Source organism: Zingiber officinale, chromosome 1A (assembly GCF_018446385.1).
Source record: "Zingiber officinale cultivar Zhangliang chromosome 1A, Zo_v1.1, whole genome shotgun sequence".
Classification (NCBI taxonomy): Eukaryota; Viridiplantae; Streptophyta; class Magnoliopsida; order Zingiberales; family Zingiberaceae; genus Zingiber; species Zingiber officinale.
In genome coordinates, this window is record NC_055987.1 from 108,299,427 (window position 1) to 108,317,074 (window position 17,648).

At 33.3% G+C, this 17,648-nt stretch overlaps 1 protein-coding gene across 1 annotated transcript; it reads left to right on the top strand.

Moving 5' to 3' along the window:
- Nucleotides 1-2,500: 2,500 nt before the first annotated feature.
- LOC122028207 (helicase-like transcription factor CHR28) lies at nt 2,501-13,276 on the top strand. The gene is made up of 10 exons (XM_042587239.1): nt 2,501-5,766; nt 5,879-6,054; nt 7,301-7,372; nt 7,443-7,517; nt 7,626-8,472; nt 8,997-9,127; nt 11,046-11,267; nt 11,716-12,237; nt 12,344-12,553; nt 12,911-13,276. The coding sequence occupies exons 1-10, from the start codon at nt 4,800-4,802 to the stop codon at nt 13,022-13,024; spliced, it is 3,336 nt and encodes a 1,111-aa protein (XP_042443173.1). The 5' UTR covers nt 2,501-4,799; the 3' UTR covers nt 13,025-13,276.
- The last annotated feature ends 4,372 nt before the right edge of the window (nt 13,277-17,648 follow it).

A 17,648-nucleotide genomic window follows, 5' to 3' on the forward strand; every position in this document is an offset into this window, starting at 1 on the left:
GCGCCTTCAAAGTGGTCCAAGGTGCCTTCCATCAGATAGATTCTATCTCCCGAGGATAAAACTTTATTTTCGGTTAACAATTGGAAGGCGCCTTCGCAATGTTTATCGAAGGTGTCATCCAAGTTATAGAAGGCGCCTTAGCTTCCATAAGGTAGATCAGCTCTCATAAGTCGATCTTCATGTGAGTGATGCTTCGGTAACCCGGAGTTGAACTCACTTGAACCCAAGTCTGACCTTCTCTTCGAGCAGGCTTTCTCCTTAATTTTTCATCCCTTGGACATCGTGCATGTCCTTCTCGTCCATCGGTGTACTCTTCCGCAGCACCTCGTCCTTCGGATGGGCTCCTTTCCCGTGTCATCCTTCTCGCTAGTTGCATCTTCTGCTCGACTTCTTGTGTTCCTAAGCTCTTGCACACTTTGATACAAGGATCAAATATACAGAACTTAACTTGATTGACAACATCAAAACTACCATGTGGTATTTATACTGTGGACATACGAGGATGAACAGAATACAAAATGAGAGCATTAGAGAGAAAGTTAGAGTTGTATCTATTTAGGGAAAACTCCGAGAGACACGTTTAAGATGACACGAGCATGTACTTAGATGATTAACAAATGCTCTAGTTAGACGATGTGAAACTAAGACAAATACACATATTAAACGAGGAAGAGGAAGACTAAAAAAGATTTAATTAGCAACAATAAAATAAGATAAAATTTATTTAAGTATAGATGAAGATATACTAAGAGATAGAGCTCAATAACGTAAAAAGATCCATATACCTGACCCCACATAGTGGGATAAAACTTAGTTATTATTGTTATTGTTGTGTGCACAGGTTGTGCAAGGTAAGTTATTTAGGACATTAAAACTCTCTCTATATATATACTCTACACAACTTACACTGCACAACCCGTGCATACTAAAAAAATTAATTTAATTTTTATATTTAATACTATAAATATTATAACCTAACTTTTAAATTCTAAAATTAAAAGTTTATTGTCATAATTCAAAAATTAAAAAAATAAACAAAAAATATTAACGTTGCAACTGTGAGAGAGGCTCACAACTACCGCTCACGCAAGCTGCTCAGGATAAATAAAAAATCCTTAGGGTGCATTTAGTTCAAATTATCATGTATAACCTTAATTATGTTATTACCAAGTAATCATATAACCAAAGTTATAGGAAATAAAACATAACTAAATATTATTTGGTTCAACCTATGTAATGCAACAAAAATTTATTTGTTTGAAGGTTTTAATGAATAACCTAGTTTAATATTTTATTATATTACCCTCAGTTACAAAATCCACCATACATAATAATAATAATAATAATAATAATAATAATAATGTTATTATTATTATTATTATTATTATTTAAACTCTATGTTTTTTTTTACTTTTACTTTTTCAATTTTTTTATTTTTATATGTTTTTAATTACTTTTTATTTTTTATTCATTTTTTTTATTTTTTACTTTTTCCCTTTTTTATATTTTATATTTTATTTTTTTTACGTTTTTTTTAATTTTTTAAAATTTAAAATTTAATGTTTTTTTAACCTTTTTACATTTTTTTTCTATTTTTAATCTTTTTAACGTTTTTTTATGTTTTTCCTTTTTTTATATTTTTACATCTTTTATTATTTTTTTAATTTTTTTAGGGGTTTTTTTATTTTTTTTTATTTTTTTACAATTTTTTTATTTTTTATTTCTTTTACAATTTTTTTTATTTTTATATTTTATATATTTTTTCTTTTCTTAAGTTTTTTATTTTTTTTTCTCTTGTGTTTTTTATCATATTTTTTTTCTTATCCGAGGGTATTTTGGATAAATAAAAATTATTAATCATGAAATTAAGAAAAACTTTAATTTTTTTAAATTTTCTAATTCTCGGTTATATATTTTTTTTTACTGATGTGTCGGGAATAAAATATTACTCAGGAATCATCACTTATCTAAAATAAAAAAAAATTCATTGATAACTTAAATGAATAATTAAAATTATCAAGAATAATCTCCAATCAAACACATCATTAAATTTAACATACAACATCCATTTTATTATTTACCTCGTTGGTTAATTAATTGAACGCAGAATGCTTGATTGAATTAAGGATTAAGTTTAGATAGAATTAATGATCCCATCATATATCCTAAATTTAATTATCAAATCTAAAAGGGGGCGTATGTAGTTTTCTTTTTATTACAATTGGAATAGCGTCAGCGTAATGCGTATGATGTAGATGAGTAGCAAAATGACATTTGCAGGAATATTTTGTGCTTAATATTAATTTGAAGGGTCTTGTCAATATTTTGTGCACTTGAATTGCCTTTCGGTCCGTCAAGGTCGCTTCGTGGTTACCCCAAACCGAATACTCGCGAACTTTTCTTCTTCTCTCTGATTCCCTCCCGTCCGTTTCTTTCAGGTTTTACATTTGATTTTAGGACATATTTGGTTCAGGGTTATTCTTAATAATTTTAGTTATCTAATCAAGGTTATATTATTTAACCTTGTTTGGTTTAGGTGATGAATGATTCCAAAGTTATATTTGATTCCTGCCACATCAGCAAAAAGGGGTTATATCCCGGAATCAAAAAACCTCCAAATCGTAAGGTTTTGGACGATTCCGGGGTTAAGTAAATTATTTTCTCAAATATAACCTTCCTTCTTTGCTGTTTATCTAGACACTTTTCTTCTTTTTTGGGGCAAAGCCTAGAGCAGCGGCGATAAACCGGCGGCGGCAGACTTCGGCTTCGTCTCCCACTTTGTTTTCTTCGAACCAACGGCGACAGACTTCTCCGCCTTCTTCATCGAAGCAGATCTCGCTGCCGCCGCCGACACAATCTATATATATTATAGAAGAAGATCTCAAAGCAGATCTCGCTGCCGACACAATCAGCCTTCTTCGCCTTCTTCATCGAAGCAGATCTCGCTGTCACCGACGACGCAATCTTTATATATTATAGAAGAAGATCTCGAAGCAGATCTTGTTGCCGCTGCAGAGTTGTCCTTCCGCCTTCTTCATCGAAGCAGATCTCGCTGCCGACACAATCAGCCTTCTTCGCCTTCTTCATCGAAGCAGATCTCGCTGTCACCGACGACGCAATCTATATATATTATAGAAGAAGATCTCGAAGCAGATCTTGTTGCCGCTGCAGAGTTGTCCTTCCGCCTTCTTCATCGAAGCAGATCTCGCTGCCGCCGCCTTCTTCACTTTTTCATCTTTCCATTGTAGGAGATGAAATCGACACCTTACCCAAAAAAACAAAAATGCTTGTGAAAAGAAATCGACGATTTTTCCTACTTGTTTCCATTGCTGAAATCCTCTTCCTAAGCTGTGTTTGGAATTGGAAGTGATCCGTTGATGCCTTATTCTTGGCCGTTTAGTTTAGTTTGGGGAAGATAACTAAATATTAATATTAATAATTTATTTTATTTTATTTTAAAAACATTAATCAAATATTAAATTAATTTAACTATAAAAATATCTATTCAGGGTATTAAAGTAAATGTTAAATTAGGTGATACACTAAAACCTCCAACCAAACAAATTTTTATTACATTATTTAGGATTGAACCAAACAATATTAGATTATGTTGTATTCCCTATAATCTTGGTTATGTGATTACCTAGTAATCACATAACCAAGGTTATAAATGATGACTTGAACCAAACGCACCTTAGGGTTGAGTGAAGGTACTTGGCGAGTTTGGCTGACATCCGATTCCAGTCGCCGTTACTTTTGGCACCAGGAGGACGTCGAGTGTGTTCTTCCCCTGCGTAGAGCGTCGCTGGTGCCACAGACTGGAATGGTTACCTCTAATCTCTTTTCCTCTATCCTTGGCGCCGGCAATTGAAATTTCGCTTTCGTTGGAAAGAGTATCTTCTCCGACAAGTTAAAGCAAAATGTGTGATTCAAATGCCAGTGTTAGGTTCGAAACAGTAATTAATCTGTACATTAGAAGTACTCATAACTTTGGATGTATAGGCTGCTCATTTCTTTTTTGTTTGGATTTTGAACCTGCCATTAGATTGCAAGTTCATCCTAGTAGCGTCTTCATCTTTTAACATGTTTTCTGCGTTAGAAAACTTGAGCAAAATTTAGCTTTTGATACATTTAGTTATGCTACTTGTATGGTGATTTCTCAAATGTTCTTTTAAAACTTTGTTTTTTTGTTTTATAACTCCTTGTCATTTTATCTTCCTCCAATACCTGAACCTCTGATTCTATTTCCCTAGTTCTTGTTTGTACGCATTCTAGGATCTTGATGTGAATCTACATTGTTGGTTCAAGCCTGACATACTTGTCACCTGAACCTGGATTTTGGTTCAAACCTGGTATCATCTGCTGTCCTGCAATCGTATGGGAGTGGATAGTTTTTTACCTAAGCATCTTATTTTAACCAAATTCTGGACTTGGGAGAATAAGATAGTCGATCCCATGGCCAGGCATTGAACTGTTTGTAATTCAAGGTTTATACTTGTTTTTTTTTTTTTTGTTAAGGGGTTTTGGGGTTTGGAGTTAAAGGGGTTTAATGCTTTCTGAGGTTCTCGACAATCGGAATTGTTTGGAGTTTAAACACAAAGGAGACTAAAAATTATGTTGATTGCATGACTGCTAAATCAAAATGATTCACAAATTGTTGATACAGGGAATAATGTCTCATCAAGTGGGTTTCAGATTCTTTACTGAGCTAATTATGATTGTAGATTGATTGCATCACTGCCTCATGTAGGCATCACATTGTCTTCTAATATATCTCGAGCAAGTGTAGAAGTAGAAGAATGGGTGATGCAGGATGTGAACAACCTGAACAGCCAGTTAATGATGGAAGAGAGGAACTGAACATCCAATCTATTGGAAACCTTGATCCTGCAAGGAGACTAGTCAAAGATACTGAGTCCTGCCCCTTGTCGAATCCTGAATCTGAGGCAATAACTTGTAAGCTGGTTATGAATGTGGATGCTTCTGCTCAACCTAGTCGGAGGATTCTTCCATCTTCTTTAATGGGAAATGTTTCCCGATCTGTATTTAAACCTAGCTTAGGAAATTATAAACGACTTGTTGGTGGAAGGGTTCTACGTTCATCTTTCGTTGGAGGAAACTCATCTGATACTTCAACAAGCTTTCAGCCACCAGCATTTGTAGAAGTAAAATCCCATACCAAGATGAAACCTGAGTCCCGCCCCTTGTCGAATCCTGAATCGGAGGCAATAACTTGTAAGATGGTTATGAATGTGGATGCTTCTGCTCAACCTAGTCAGAGGATTCTTCCATTATCTTTCATGGGAAATGTTTCCCGATCTGTATTTAAACCTAGCTTAGGAAATTATAAACGACTTGCTGGTGGAAGGGTTCTACGTTCATCTTTCGTCGGAGGAAACTCAACTGATACTTCAACAAGGTTTCAGCCACCAGCATTTGTAGAAGTAAAATCCCATACCAAGATGAAACCCGAGTCCCGCCCCTTGTTGAATCCTGAATCTGAGGCAATAACCTGTAAGCTGGCTATGAAAGTGGATGCTTCTGCTCAACCTAGTCAGAGGATTCTTCCATCATCTTTCATGGGAAATGTTTCCCGATCTGTATTTAAACCTAGCTTAGGAAATTATAAACGACTTGCTGGTGGAAGGGTTCTACGTTCATCTTTCGTTGGAGGAAACTCAATTGATACTTCAACAAGACTTCAGCCATCAGCATTTGTAGAAGTAAAATCCCATACCAAGATGAAACCTTCAGTAGAGAGTATAGGTAATTTCTTCTTGCTAATGCATAATTTTTATCTTCATTGGATTGGGTCTACAAATCACAGTATAACCTGATGCCTTAATGTCTTAATAACTTGCTACTCTTTAATGGACAGACAATAAACATTTGCTTGGAAGGGACATTTCATATCGGCTGCTGCCTTCTTCATTCCATGGAAGATCAGCCAACATTATGCAGCAACCAGGAATAAGCAATGAACAAAAGCACTTGGGAATGGGAGATGATAGGCACATTCGTGATGAGAGGCATATATATCAAGAGGCATTGCAGGTGTTTCTTTTCATCTTGTATGTCCCTTGTGTGCATGTGTGCTATCATGAACAAATGCAATTCTGTTTAGTTCAATATTCGGAACTCTGTTGACCAAGTATTTTTAGGCAATTTCCTTTGGTTTATCCATCAAGCACATGTTGGGGTTACATTTGGATGAAAAGAAGCTTCTTTCAGACCAATATACGGAATCATGTTTTTTAGGGTTAGATGGAATTCGCTTTAAAAGGAAAATCATCCTAGTTTTCTAGGTTCTCTTCTAATTTTGCATAGGTTGGCTGATGTGTTTATGAAATCTTCCATTTCACTGATTTTATGGCTGGAGCTCAGCAGTCACCTTTCAGATTCTCTTACAAGCCAGCCTGAGTCTCGGAAAAGTTAACCTATCCTATTCCTATGCAAAGTAGCTGCTTGACTTATCCTGAAAGAAATCCGCATAACTTGAGCATCTCTTCTCTCTGGCAAATAAAATCTATGCTTTATCATAACTTCACTTACAAGCAAACATGGCTTTAGTATAATTATCCTTGTTGTCTGTATCCTCATATAATTATATCTAGATTAATGTTTAAACGCAAGTCGACATAATACAGGAATCCTTTTTCTTTCACAACTCAGCTTCTATTAGTCGTCAAACAAACAATCATCATTATCATCATGAAGGTGTTTGTCATTAAATGGACAAATATGCCACCGATTAGAGAAAATGGAAGCAGCCACTTCTGCATGTCATCTTCTCACAGATATGGGAAACTGGTGCTTCTTTTGAACGGTTTTATTCTGTGACTCAATTGTTGACCTTCATGTTCTTATCTATTTATTGTGATCACTGCACATTAAGAAACACTTCTTTTTCATATATTCTTATACCTTTAATTCAAGGCCATAACAGGTGATGAAAACTAATATATCATATTCATATCTAGATCATATTGAGCATAAACTCTGTTCTTGAGTTTTATCTACAAAATGTGGCCAAAAGGTTTTTCTTATTCTTTCTATTTATGCTGACTTGATGCAGCTTACAATGGGTTCAAGAGTGTGAATGGGGAGAGGGGGTCAACAAAGTGTTCTATTGTGCAATATTTGAGTGAAATTTAGGTTCAGAGATCAAATTCGTCACCTATGTGGCTCATTTTACCTAAAGTCCAGTCTTTTCTTTGATATCTGTTGTATTATGTTCAGATCCAGGATAATTTAAATATCTCATATTCCTAAAACAATCTAGTTTCATTGTTTGTTGCAGAACCTTGATCAACCACAGATTGAAGACGATCTGCCAGACACTCTGTTGGCTGTTCCTCTCCTAAAGCACCAGGTAGTTCTTAATCATGTAGACTGTTTTTCCTCAATTATAATCTTTGATTTCTCACCATCACGTGCAATAGAAAATAGCCTTGGCTTGGATGGTTCAAAAGGAGAATAGTGTACATTGTGCAGGCGGAATACTTGCTGATGATCAGGTCATTCTCGAGGGAATCAACTTCTTATGTTTCAACTAGTATACGTGATTATTACTTTGTTTACCAATGTAGAAATACATGAAAGATTGTTTGCCGTTGTTGTAACAGGGCCTTGGTAAGACAATATCGATGATTGCTCTAATACAAAAGCAAATAGCGGAACAGTTGAACTTCACATCTGCCAATTCTAGTTGTATCATGCCAGAAACATTAAATCTAGATGAGGATGGGGTTAGTGACTTGGCTATGTCAAAGCAACAAACTGAGAGAATGACTAATTCACGTGTACACTCGTCATCCCAAAACTCAAAACCGGCTGCTGGTACTCTTGTTGTATGCCCTGCAAGTGTTCTTCGACAATGGGCTCAAGAGCTAGATGAGAAAGTTCCTGAAAGTGCAAAGTTGTCTGTTCTAATATACCATGGAGGTACAAGGACAAAAGATCCTATGGAGTTAACAGAGTATCATGTTGTTCTAACCACCTATTCAATTGTTACTCATGAAGTACCAACTCATTTATTGCCTTCTGATGATGAAAAGGATGAGCTCACATGCAACAAAAAAAGGAAAGCAGTTCCCAAAAAAGGGAACAAGCAGAAGAGAAAAGGGCAAAGAAAGAAAAATTCGCAGCATGATATTGGCAGTGGTCCCCTTTCAAGAGTTCGGTGGTTCAGGATTATACTAGATGAGGTTCAAATAATAAAAAATTTCAGAACACAAATGTCTAGATCTTGTTCTGGTCTTCGTGCTAAAAGAAGATGGTGCTTATCAGGGACACCGATGCAGAATTCAATCGATGACCTCTACAGCTACTTCCGCTTCTTGAAGTATGATCCGTATACTGACTATAGTTCTTTCTGTACCTCTATAAAATATCCAATTTCTACAAATGCAAGCAGTGGATATAAGAAGCTTCAGGCTGTCTTTAAAGCTATACTGCTTCGTCGCACCAAAGGTATTAGTGGCATTTAAATTTAATTTTAGATTATATGTTAGATTCAGTGACTAATGGGATGACTTCTTTTTCTCTTTTTATATGTTTATAAGTAAATTAATACTTTTGCTGCTTTTTTTGTTGCCGTATCGTTTGATAATAGAGAAACATATGTTTAATATAAGTGCAATTATATTTTTAGGTTAAGTGTGCTAATTCTGTTTTCTCTTCTGTCATTGCTATTTTTATGTTCTAGCAGCATAATCTTCTTCACAAGGTGGCCCACTGTATGGGTTTTACCTCTCCCTTGAACTCTCTGCAAAGCTCTATGAATGCTAATATTTAGATTTAACATTAGATGAAGTAATTACTTTTCTGTATTGGTTCTGTTCCTTGTTTTATCATTTTTTTTTCTTTTTTTAAAACTACTTTAACCTTTCCCTTTCAAATGAAAGGAAATAATAAAGTGACTTCAGTATATTGTTTTACTTTTCGCTGCCATAATTGCTTGTTGGTGTTGCCTGATGACTAATTGTATCCACTAGGTACACTAATTAATGGGGAGCCAATTCTTAAACTACCTCCAAAATCAATCTTCCTTGAAAAGCTGGATTTTTCGCAAGAGGAGAGACAATTCTATTTGCAACTAGAGGCTGATTCACGAGAACAATTCAAGGTATTTGATGCATGGAAATCAATTCCAATAAGCTTATTTGATGGGAGAGCTGGTTTTCAGGTTTTTAAGTACTGTCGGATTGTTAATCTTTATTCCAAGATGGTCATCTTTTTATAACTAAACTTGAATGCCTAATGGTTTATCGGTCATTATATTTGAAGCAAGAAGTCTGTGTTACTTTAGGAAACCGGAAAAAGAAAACTTTTCCTTCTTCAATTTTTGCTGGTTTTGCTATGGTTTGATGCATTGGCCATGTAATTTTGCCTGTCACATTTAATATATAAACCAAAGGTGATAAAATAAATGAAATGGAAATGTTCCCAGGGTTAATTACTTAATCTATCACCAACTTCACATTTTAACACATCTATCATGAACTTTCTAAAATAATATTTATCATAGACTTTATTAAATCGTAACAAATATATCACACTGTTAAAATTCTGTTATGTATCTGTTAATTGCTGACTTCTCTACTTCTCTAATCATCATTTTATCCTTCTCATATATCACATTATATGCCTATCAATTATACAATTTTTTTATTAAACCTATTAAATCCCATATTAAATGAATAAATAAAGAGCTGACACAACCCTTGTAAAATCCTTCCCCACTTCTGTTGGTTGGAGAATCTTGCCAATGGCCATTCGCTTGAGCTCTAGCAGTCACCCAATGATCTTCTGAATACTACATTCTGAAGATGGAGCTAGATCTAGAAGCTTTTGATTTCTCCTTTGAATACTCATTCACACTCTAAAATGGATGGCATTTCAACACTCATTAGCAGCAACCAGAAACTCAGCATGCCTTGGATTTATGTTTCTTCAAATAAACTCAATCATTTCTGAATGTAACTTGTGCCTCACGCTTAGCTTGTTGTAGTAACTTGACAAACTCTTCTGGTTCTTTAGCTAACACATTACATGCCTTCTTCAGCTGCAGTTGCCTTGATCTGTTGATCACAAGTGAGAACCAATTTAAATTCATTGGCAAGCTTCATAGCTTCCTCTGCTGACTACAACAATGTCTCCTCTATTAGCCACAAGAATCTTCTCAATCTAACTAGCACAAAAAGCTCCACCATAATTGTTTGATCTTGTGGCCATGCAGACCCTTTCTCTAGAAGGAATACTATTGAAATTTGAATCTCATCCCACACTAAAGTTACTACTTGAGTTTTTATCCCTCCAGCAAGTCTAGAGAAAAGGGAGATGCATTACAAGCGGGAAGAGAGGAAGACAAAGCAATTGCCTGGCATAACAATGTCAGTGGGGGAGAGGATGAGTCGGTAATTGAAGTAAGTGGTGAGATTTTGATCAGCTGACAGAATGTCAAGGATGATGGACAGAGAGCTTAGTGCATTGGAGAAATACCCTGAATAAATAAGCAATGGGATCAGCAGTAGTGATTTAGGGTTGGGATTTGGATGATATTTATAATTAACTAATATAATCGAAATATGATGTGACATCAGTTGAAGTACATGATATACTTAGCAATTCAATCATGACTATATGATTACCAAGTCTTTGTTTTTTTTTCTTCTTTTTATATGATGAACCATTGTAAAGTTCTAGTAATGCTGAGCTAGTGTTAGTGTGATTTTTATGGTTCTTCGTTTCCCTTTTTTTTGTGAAATAAATACGATCATGTAGCCTAATCAAAAGTTCACAAGATATGCAACATTCATCCTAATTTTGGAATGTGTGATTAGGAAGGACATAATCGTGCCCCTGTCTTGTAGCACAGAATTATACTACAATAGTGATATTCCTCTTTTCATGATTGATAAAATATTATTCTTATATTATTCCATAAGTTATCTCCTACACTAAACAAAAAAAAAAATCATACAGAATTAACTCTACTATTCCCACTCTCAACAATCCTGAAAGCAAAGTTTCACTCTATACAGGAATATGCCAATGCTGGGACCTTGAAAAAAAATTATGCAAATATTCTATTGCTGCTTTTGCGACTTAGGCAAGCCTGTGATCACCCCATTCTTGTCAAAGGGTTCCATTCAAATACCAGTGGAAAGAACTCAATGCCTATGGAGCAGCATCTTTCCAGGAAGACGATTGTCCATTTGCTTAATCAGTTAGAAAGTTCTCTCGGAATTTGTGATTTGTGCAGTGTAAGTAATCTTGTTTCCTTTAACTATGTTTCATAAAATGCTTTCTTCATCTATATGGCTAAATTTGTTTAGGAATTGCAACTTCTACATGTGATTATCTCACTGCTAGAGTTTGCTGTGGTGTGGCTATCATCAGGTAGGCTTCTAGGAAAGAGAAATTCATAAGCCATCAAATATTTGGTTTAGCTAATTATTGCTGCATTTTTTTCTACATGAAGATTGGCTGCCATGATATTGTCATTTGAACAACGTTGGTTTAAAACCTTATGAGATTGTTAGCGAAAGAATTTTATTTGATCCATAATCACTGGGGATTCCCATAAGCACATTTTGGTCCTTTTAGTAAATGCCTAGTGCTTAGTTGCTGACCATACTTTTCTTGTCATGGAAACATTTTTGACCAGTTTTGATGCTGAAGCTCAACTTTTATATTTGATACCTTTTGTAGGACCTAGCCGAGGATGCTGTTGTCACAATGTGTGGGCATGTCTTTTGCTATCAGTGTGTGTCTGAACATTTAACTGGTGATGACAACTTGTGTCCTGCAACCGACTGTAGTAATACTATTGGTTATGATTCATTTTTTTCACGAGATATATTGAAGAGATTAATTTCTGATGATGATACTGATGAAGCTTCAACCCGCTATACTTGTGATCCAGAATCAGTCACCCACGGTCATTACATCTCTTCCAAAACTAAAGCCGTTCTAGATATCCTGATGTCAATCTCTGGTTCAAATACCAAAATTGTTGATAATCTTGCAAATTCCACTAATTTCAAACCTAATCAGTTAAACCTAAATCCTAAAGTGCCCGAAAAGGTCCTTATTTTTTCCCAGTGGAATGGCATGCTGGACTTGCTTGAGTTTTCATTGGATAAGTATTTTATACAGTATAGGAGGCTAGATGGGACAATGTCTCTTACTTCAAGAGACAAGGCTGTGAAAGACTTCAATAGTGACCCAGAGGTTTGACAATCCTAAACCATGTGCAATTTCTATCATTTGTGATTGTTTGCAATTTGCTTTTTGCTAGCTATTTGTTAATATTTTTGACATTGTTGTTGTCCTTCAGGTAACTGTTATGCTAATGTCACTAAAAGCGGGAAGTCTTGGCCTGAATATGGTTGTTGCACGTCATGTGATTCTTCTTGATCTTTGGTGGAATCCAACTACTGAAGAGCAAGCCATTGACCGAGTGCATCGAATTGGACAAACCCATCCAGTAAAGGTGTCACGAATAACTATAAAAGATACAGTTGAAGATCGTATATTGGCTCTTCAGGTATATTGTCTGCACATTGCTTGTTTCCAGAATCCTTAAGTAAAAGCATCATAGGTTATTTAGACTCGTAATTAATCTGTGGACCTTGTGAGATACCAAGCCTGAGATCGCAAGTTCCCTACAATTATCATTTCTTGCTTCACTGCTGCTTTGCTAAATTGTTGGATATTTCTGATGCTAGCAGTTACTTATCTTTGACCAATGTGCTAATTTCGATATTAACATTATAACTATCGTCATTGAACTGTGGCAGTTAAACAAGGTGATTCATGCATTATGTGATAATTCATGCATTGAGGACATGTATCCGTTCGGAGTCTTAATCACTCTTATCTGCAAGAAAATATTTTATTGCAGGAGAAGAAAAGGAAGATGATTTCTTCTGCTTTTGGAGATGACCACGGTGTCAATAAAGCTAGTCAGCTCAGCGTGGAAGATCTAAAATACCTGTTTAACTTCTTCAATGACTGAGTTTCGTGTGGATTACAGTATCTAATTTTGATCGTTTTGCGTACGCAAGAATCGAGATCTGGGGAAATTTTGTTGGAAGATGTGCTCCTGTCACGCAACCAGTTTATCCCTTCCCCGCGATTAGAGGTTCTGGTAAAATCATGAAACTGGCATCCTAGGACTGATGGGGCGTGATCTACTGTAAATATAAATTTTGCAGCCAGTTTTGTGTGGGTTCACAGTTTTTTACTAGATAACAGTGATGATTATTCAGCTTTGTTTTTTATGGAACCACGTAGTTAATTTTTTAAAATTATCAAATCACTTAGGATAATTTTAAAATTTTAAAATTATATATTTATTTTCAATTTTACCTCTATTATTTTTTTATATTATTTTTGGTTTGTGTTAAAATGGTGAAGTTTTAAATAAATCAGTCGACTGATTTTCTGAGTTATTTTTTTTAATAAAAGTTAATTTTATGTAAAATTGATTGATGAATTAAATAATCTCGGGTTGATATGAAATTAATTTCTGTGTGGTCGTTTATCTTTTTTGATTATATCCATGTCACTAAATATATTAAGAGCAATAGTTTGTTGAATAAGAAAATATTTTAAAAAATTTAAATTGTGTTTAAAAAATTATTACTCTCAATATATTTGGTCAAATTGATATTTGAGAGTATAAATATAATCAAAAGAGGTAGAGGAACACATAGGAATTAGTTTCATATCAATTTAAAGTCATTTGATCAATTTGTTGATTTTGGATAAAATTAATTAATGGATCAAATAATCTTGGATTGTTATGAAATTAGTTCTTATGTATTCATCTATCACTCTTGATTATATTCATTTCCTTACATATCAATTTGATTTAATATATTGTGAGCAATGATTTTCTGAACATAAATTAAATTTTTTAAATATTTTCTTATTTAAAAAAATTATTGCACTCAATATATTATGTCAAATTGGTATTGAAGGCATAAATATAATTAGAAGAGGAATTAGTTTAATGTCAATCCGAGGTTATTTGGTCTATTAGTTAGTTTTTTCTAAAATTGACTGATTGATCAAATGATCTCGGATTGATATGAAACTAGTTGCTATGTGTTCGTCTATCTCTTTTAATTATATTCATGTCCTTAAATATTAATTTGACGTAATATATTGAGTGTAATGATTTTTTGAATACTAATTAAATTTTACAATTTGTATTCAAACTACTGCTCTCAATATATTAAATCAAATTGACGTTTGAGTGCATGAATATAATTAGGAGGGGTAGCCAAATACATATGAACTAGTTTCATGTCAATCCAAGGTTATTTGATCCACAGCTGATTTACAAATTGAATTTTTCAAATACATTTATGTTCAAAAAATCATTGCGCTCAATATATTAAGTCAAACTGATATTTGAGAGCATGGATATAATTAATAGATGTAGACGAACACATAGGAACTAATTTCATGTCAATCCAATATCATTTGGTCCATTAATCGATTTTACCCAAAATTGGCTGATTTGCGTCCACCAGTCAATTTTGGACAAAATCGATTGATGGACCAAATGACGTTGGATTAACATAAAACTAGTTCTTATGGATCCATCTACCTCTTCTAATTATATTCATGTCCTCAAATAGTAATTTGACCTAATATATTGAGTGTAATGATTTTTTCAACACGAATTGAATTTTTCAAACACATTCATGTTCAAAAAATCACTCCTCTTAATATATTGAGTCAAATTAAAGTTTGAGACCATGAATATAATCAGGAGAGATAGTCGAACACATATGAACTACTTTCATGTCAATCCGAGATATTTGGTCCATCAGTCGATTTATAAATTGAATTTTTCAAATACTTTTGTGTTCAAGCACTCAGTATATTAGGTCAAATTGGTATTTGAGAGCATGAATATAATCAAGAGAGGTAGATGAATACATAAGAACTAGTTTCATGTCAATTTGTGTTCAAAAAATCATTGCACTCAATATATTATGTCAAATTAGTATTTGAGATCATGAATATAATCTAGAGAGGTAGATGAACACATATGAATTAGTTTCATGTCAATCAGATGTCATTTGGTCCAATAGCCGATTTTGCCCCAAATTGGTTGATTTTGGTCCTTCAGCTGGGCAAAATCGACTGATGGACCAAATGACCTCGGATTGATATGAAACTAGTTTTTATGTATTTGTCTACCTCTCCTGATTATATCTATGCCCTCAAATACCAATTTGACACAATATATTGAGAGTAATAATTTTTTGAACACGAATATATTTTAAAAATTTAATTCATGTTTAAAAAAGCATTACTCTCAATATATTGGGTCAAATTGGTATTTGAAGATAGGAATATAATCAAGAGAGGTAGATGAACACATAGGGACTAGTTTCATGTTAATCCGAGGTGTGGACCAAACAACTTCGAATTGACATAAAATTTGTTCCTATGTGTTTGTCTACTTCTCCTGATTATATCTATACCCTTAAATATCAATTTGACTCAATATTTTGAGAATAATAATTTTTTGAACACGAATATGTTTGAAAAATTCAATTCGTGTTTAAAAAATCATTGCTTTCAATATATTAAATCAAATTGGTATTTGAAGGCATGAATATAATTAGGAGAGATAAACAAACACATAAGAACTAGTTTCATGTCAACCCGAAGTCATTTGGTCCATCAACCAATTTTGTCCAAAACCAGCTGATTGATTAAACAACCTCGGATTGATATAAAACTAGTTTCTATGTGTTTGTGTACCTCTCTTCTGATTATATCCATATCTTAAAATACCAATTTGACTCAATATGTTAAGAGCAATAATTTTTTTAACACGAATTAAAATTTTTAAATATTTTTTTATTCAAGAAATTATTGCTCTCAATATATTAGGTCAAATTAGTATTTGAGGGCATAGATAAATCAGGAGAGGTAAACTAACACATAGGAACTAGCTTCATGTCAATTCAAGATCGTTTGGTTCATTAATTGATTTGACCTAAATCGAGTTAATTTTACCTAAATCGACTTTTGCTAGAATTCAAATTCTTGAAAATCATTTTGGTATCTGTTTGATAAGGATTATGATAACTAATAAATGTAGTATGTAAATGATTGAAAAGAATTTGATATCTCTATAATGATATGATATTATCCATGTAGGCATAAATCCTCATGATTTTACTCTTGGGCTCTACTCAAAAGGTCACATGCCAATGGAGATATCTTTCCCTTATAAACTCATGATTTTTTCCATTTATTTTCAATATGGGACTTTGTTTGTAACCTTGTAATCCAACAATTCCCCTATCAAATGAAGGACCACAGGCTTCCCAGGTCTGATCCTCGACCCATCATGTCTTCCTGCTCCTCGGTCCACCTGACCTCTGGTCCTCTTGATCTAGACACGAGAGCCCATACTTTCTTTGTTCGAGGTTAATATCTATTCATATGGATCAATTATACCATAGCTCTTGTGCACAGTCGGCGGTTAGACCTTCTATAGTCCAGGCTCTGATACCAATTAAAGGATTGAAAAGAATTTAGATATCTCTATAATGGTATGATATTATCTACTTTAGGTCTAAGCCCTCATGATTTTATTCTTGGACTCTACTCAAAAAGTCTCATGTTAATGAAGATATTTTTTCCTTATAAATTTATAATCTTTCTATATGTTTTCAACAAAAGACTTTATTTGTAATCCTGCAATCCAACAAGTCTGAACATACTGTAGATTTGATAAGATAGATAAATTAAGGACATCTCCAATGGTTAAACTTTTCAATAATTTTTTTTTTTGTAATTTCCAATATGCCACATCACAAGTATAAAAAGCTCTTAAGACATTTCTAATGGTTAAACCTCTCAATGAGCTTTTTTATAATTTTTAATATGCCATATCATGCCACATCATAAGTATAAACACCTACTATTATCTCCACAATGAAAAAACCTCCATACAATTTTTTTTTTGTGTGTCCTACATTATAAATCATATATTTTTATTTATTAATTTTTCATTTAATATATCTATATAATTTTCATTTAATATTTTAATTAATTTATGATTTTGATTTAATTTATTTATAATTTATAATTAATAAATTTATGATTATAATTTAATTAAATTTATAATTTTAAATTAATAAATTAATTAATTTATGATTTTAATTTAATTATAATAATTTCTATATTTTTTAACTTATCTCAAATATATTTATTTTCAAAAAAAAAGTACCACTTTAATTATTATTAACTATTTATGAAATAAAACATTATAATTAAATGTTACATCAAATAATTTATTTTTAATTATTTGGAAATGGTAATCATGCACATTAATTACTGACTTCACTTTCAAGAGAAAAAAAACAGATTTGAAAACTCAAATATGCTCTTGAATTAAAAATTTCGAATCTTACCTACAGAATCATAAAAGATTTTTTTTGATAAGATTTTTTAATTTTACAAACCTTTCACAAAATTTGCATTGGAAATATTCTAAGACAAATGAAAACTTCAGGGAGAGCATGTTTTGGATTCTCATTTGTTGACCATTGCAGGTAATGAGTAAACCACCTAGATTTCTCATCACTCTTAACTATAATCTA

Excerpts from the sequence above, each read along its gene's own strand:
- LOC122028207 (XM_042587239.1), top strand. The coding sequence starts at position 4,800 with ATGGGTGATGCAGGATGTGAACAACCTGAACAGCCAGTTAATGATGGA. Across the intron at positions 9,128-11,045 it reads ATTCACGAGAACAATTCAAG|GAATATGCCAATGCTGGGAC; the intron begins GTATTTGATGCA and ends CACTCTATACAG. Across the intron at positions 11,268-11,715 it reads GAATTTGTGATTTGTGCAGT|GACCTAGCCGAGGATGCTGT; the intron begins GTAAGTAATCTT and ends TACCTTTTGTAG.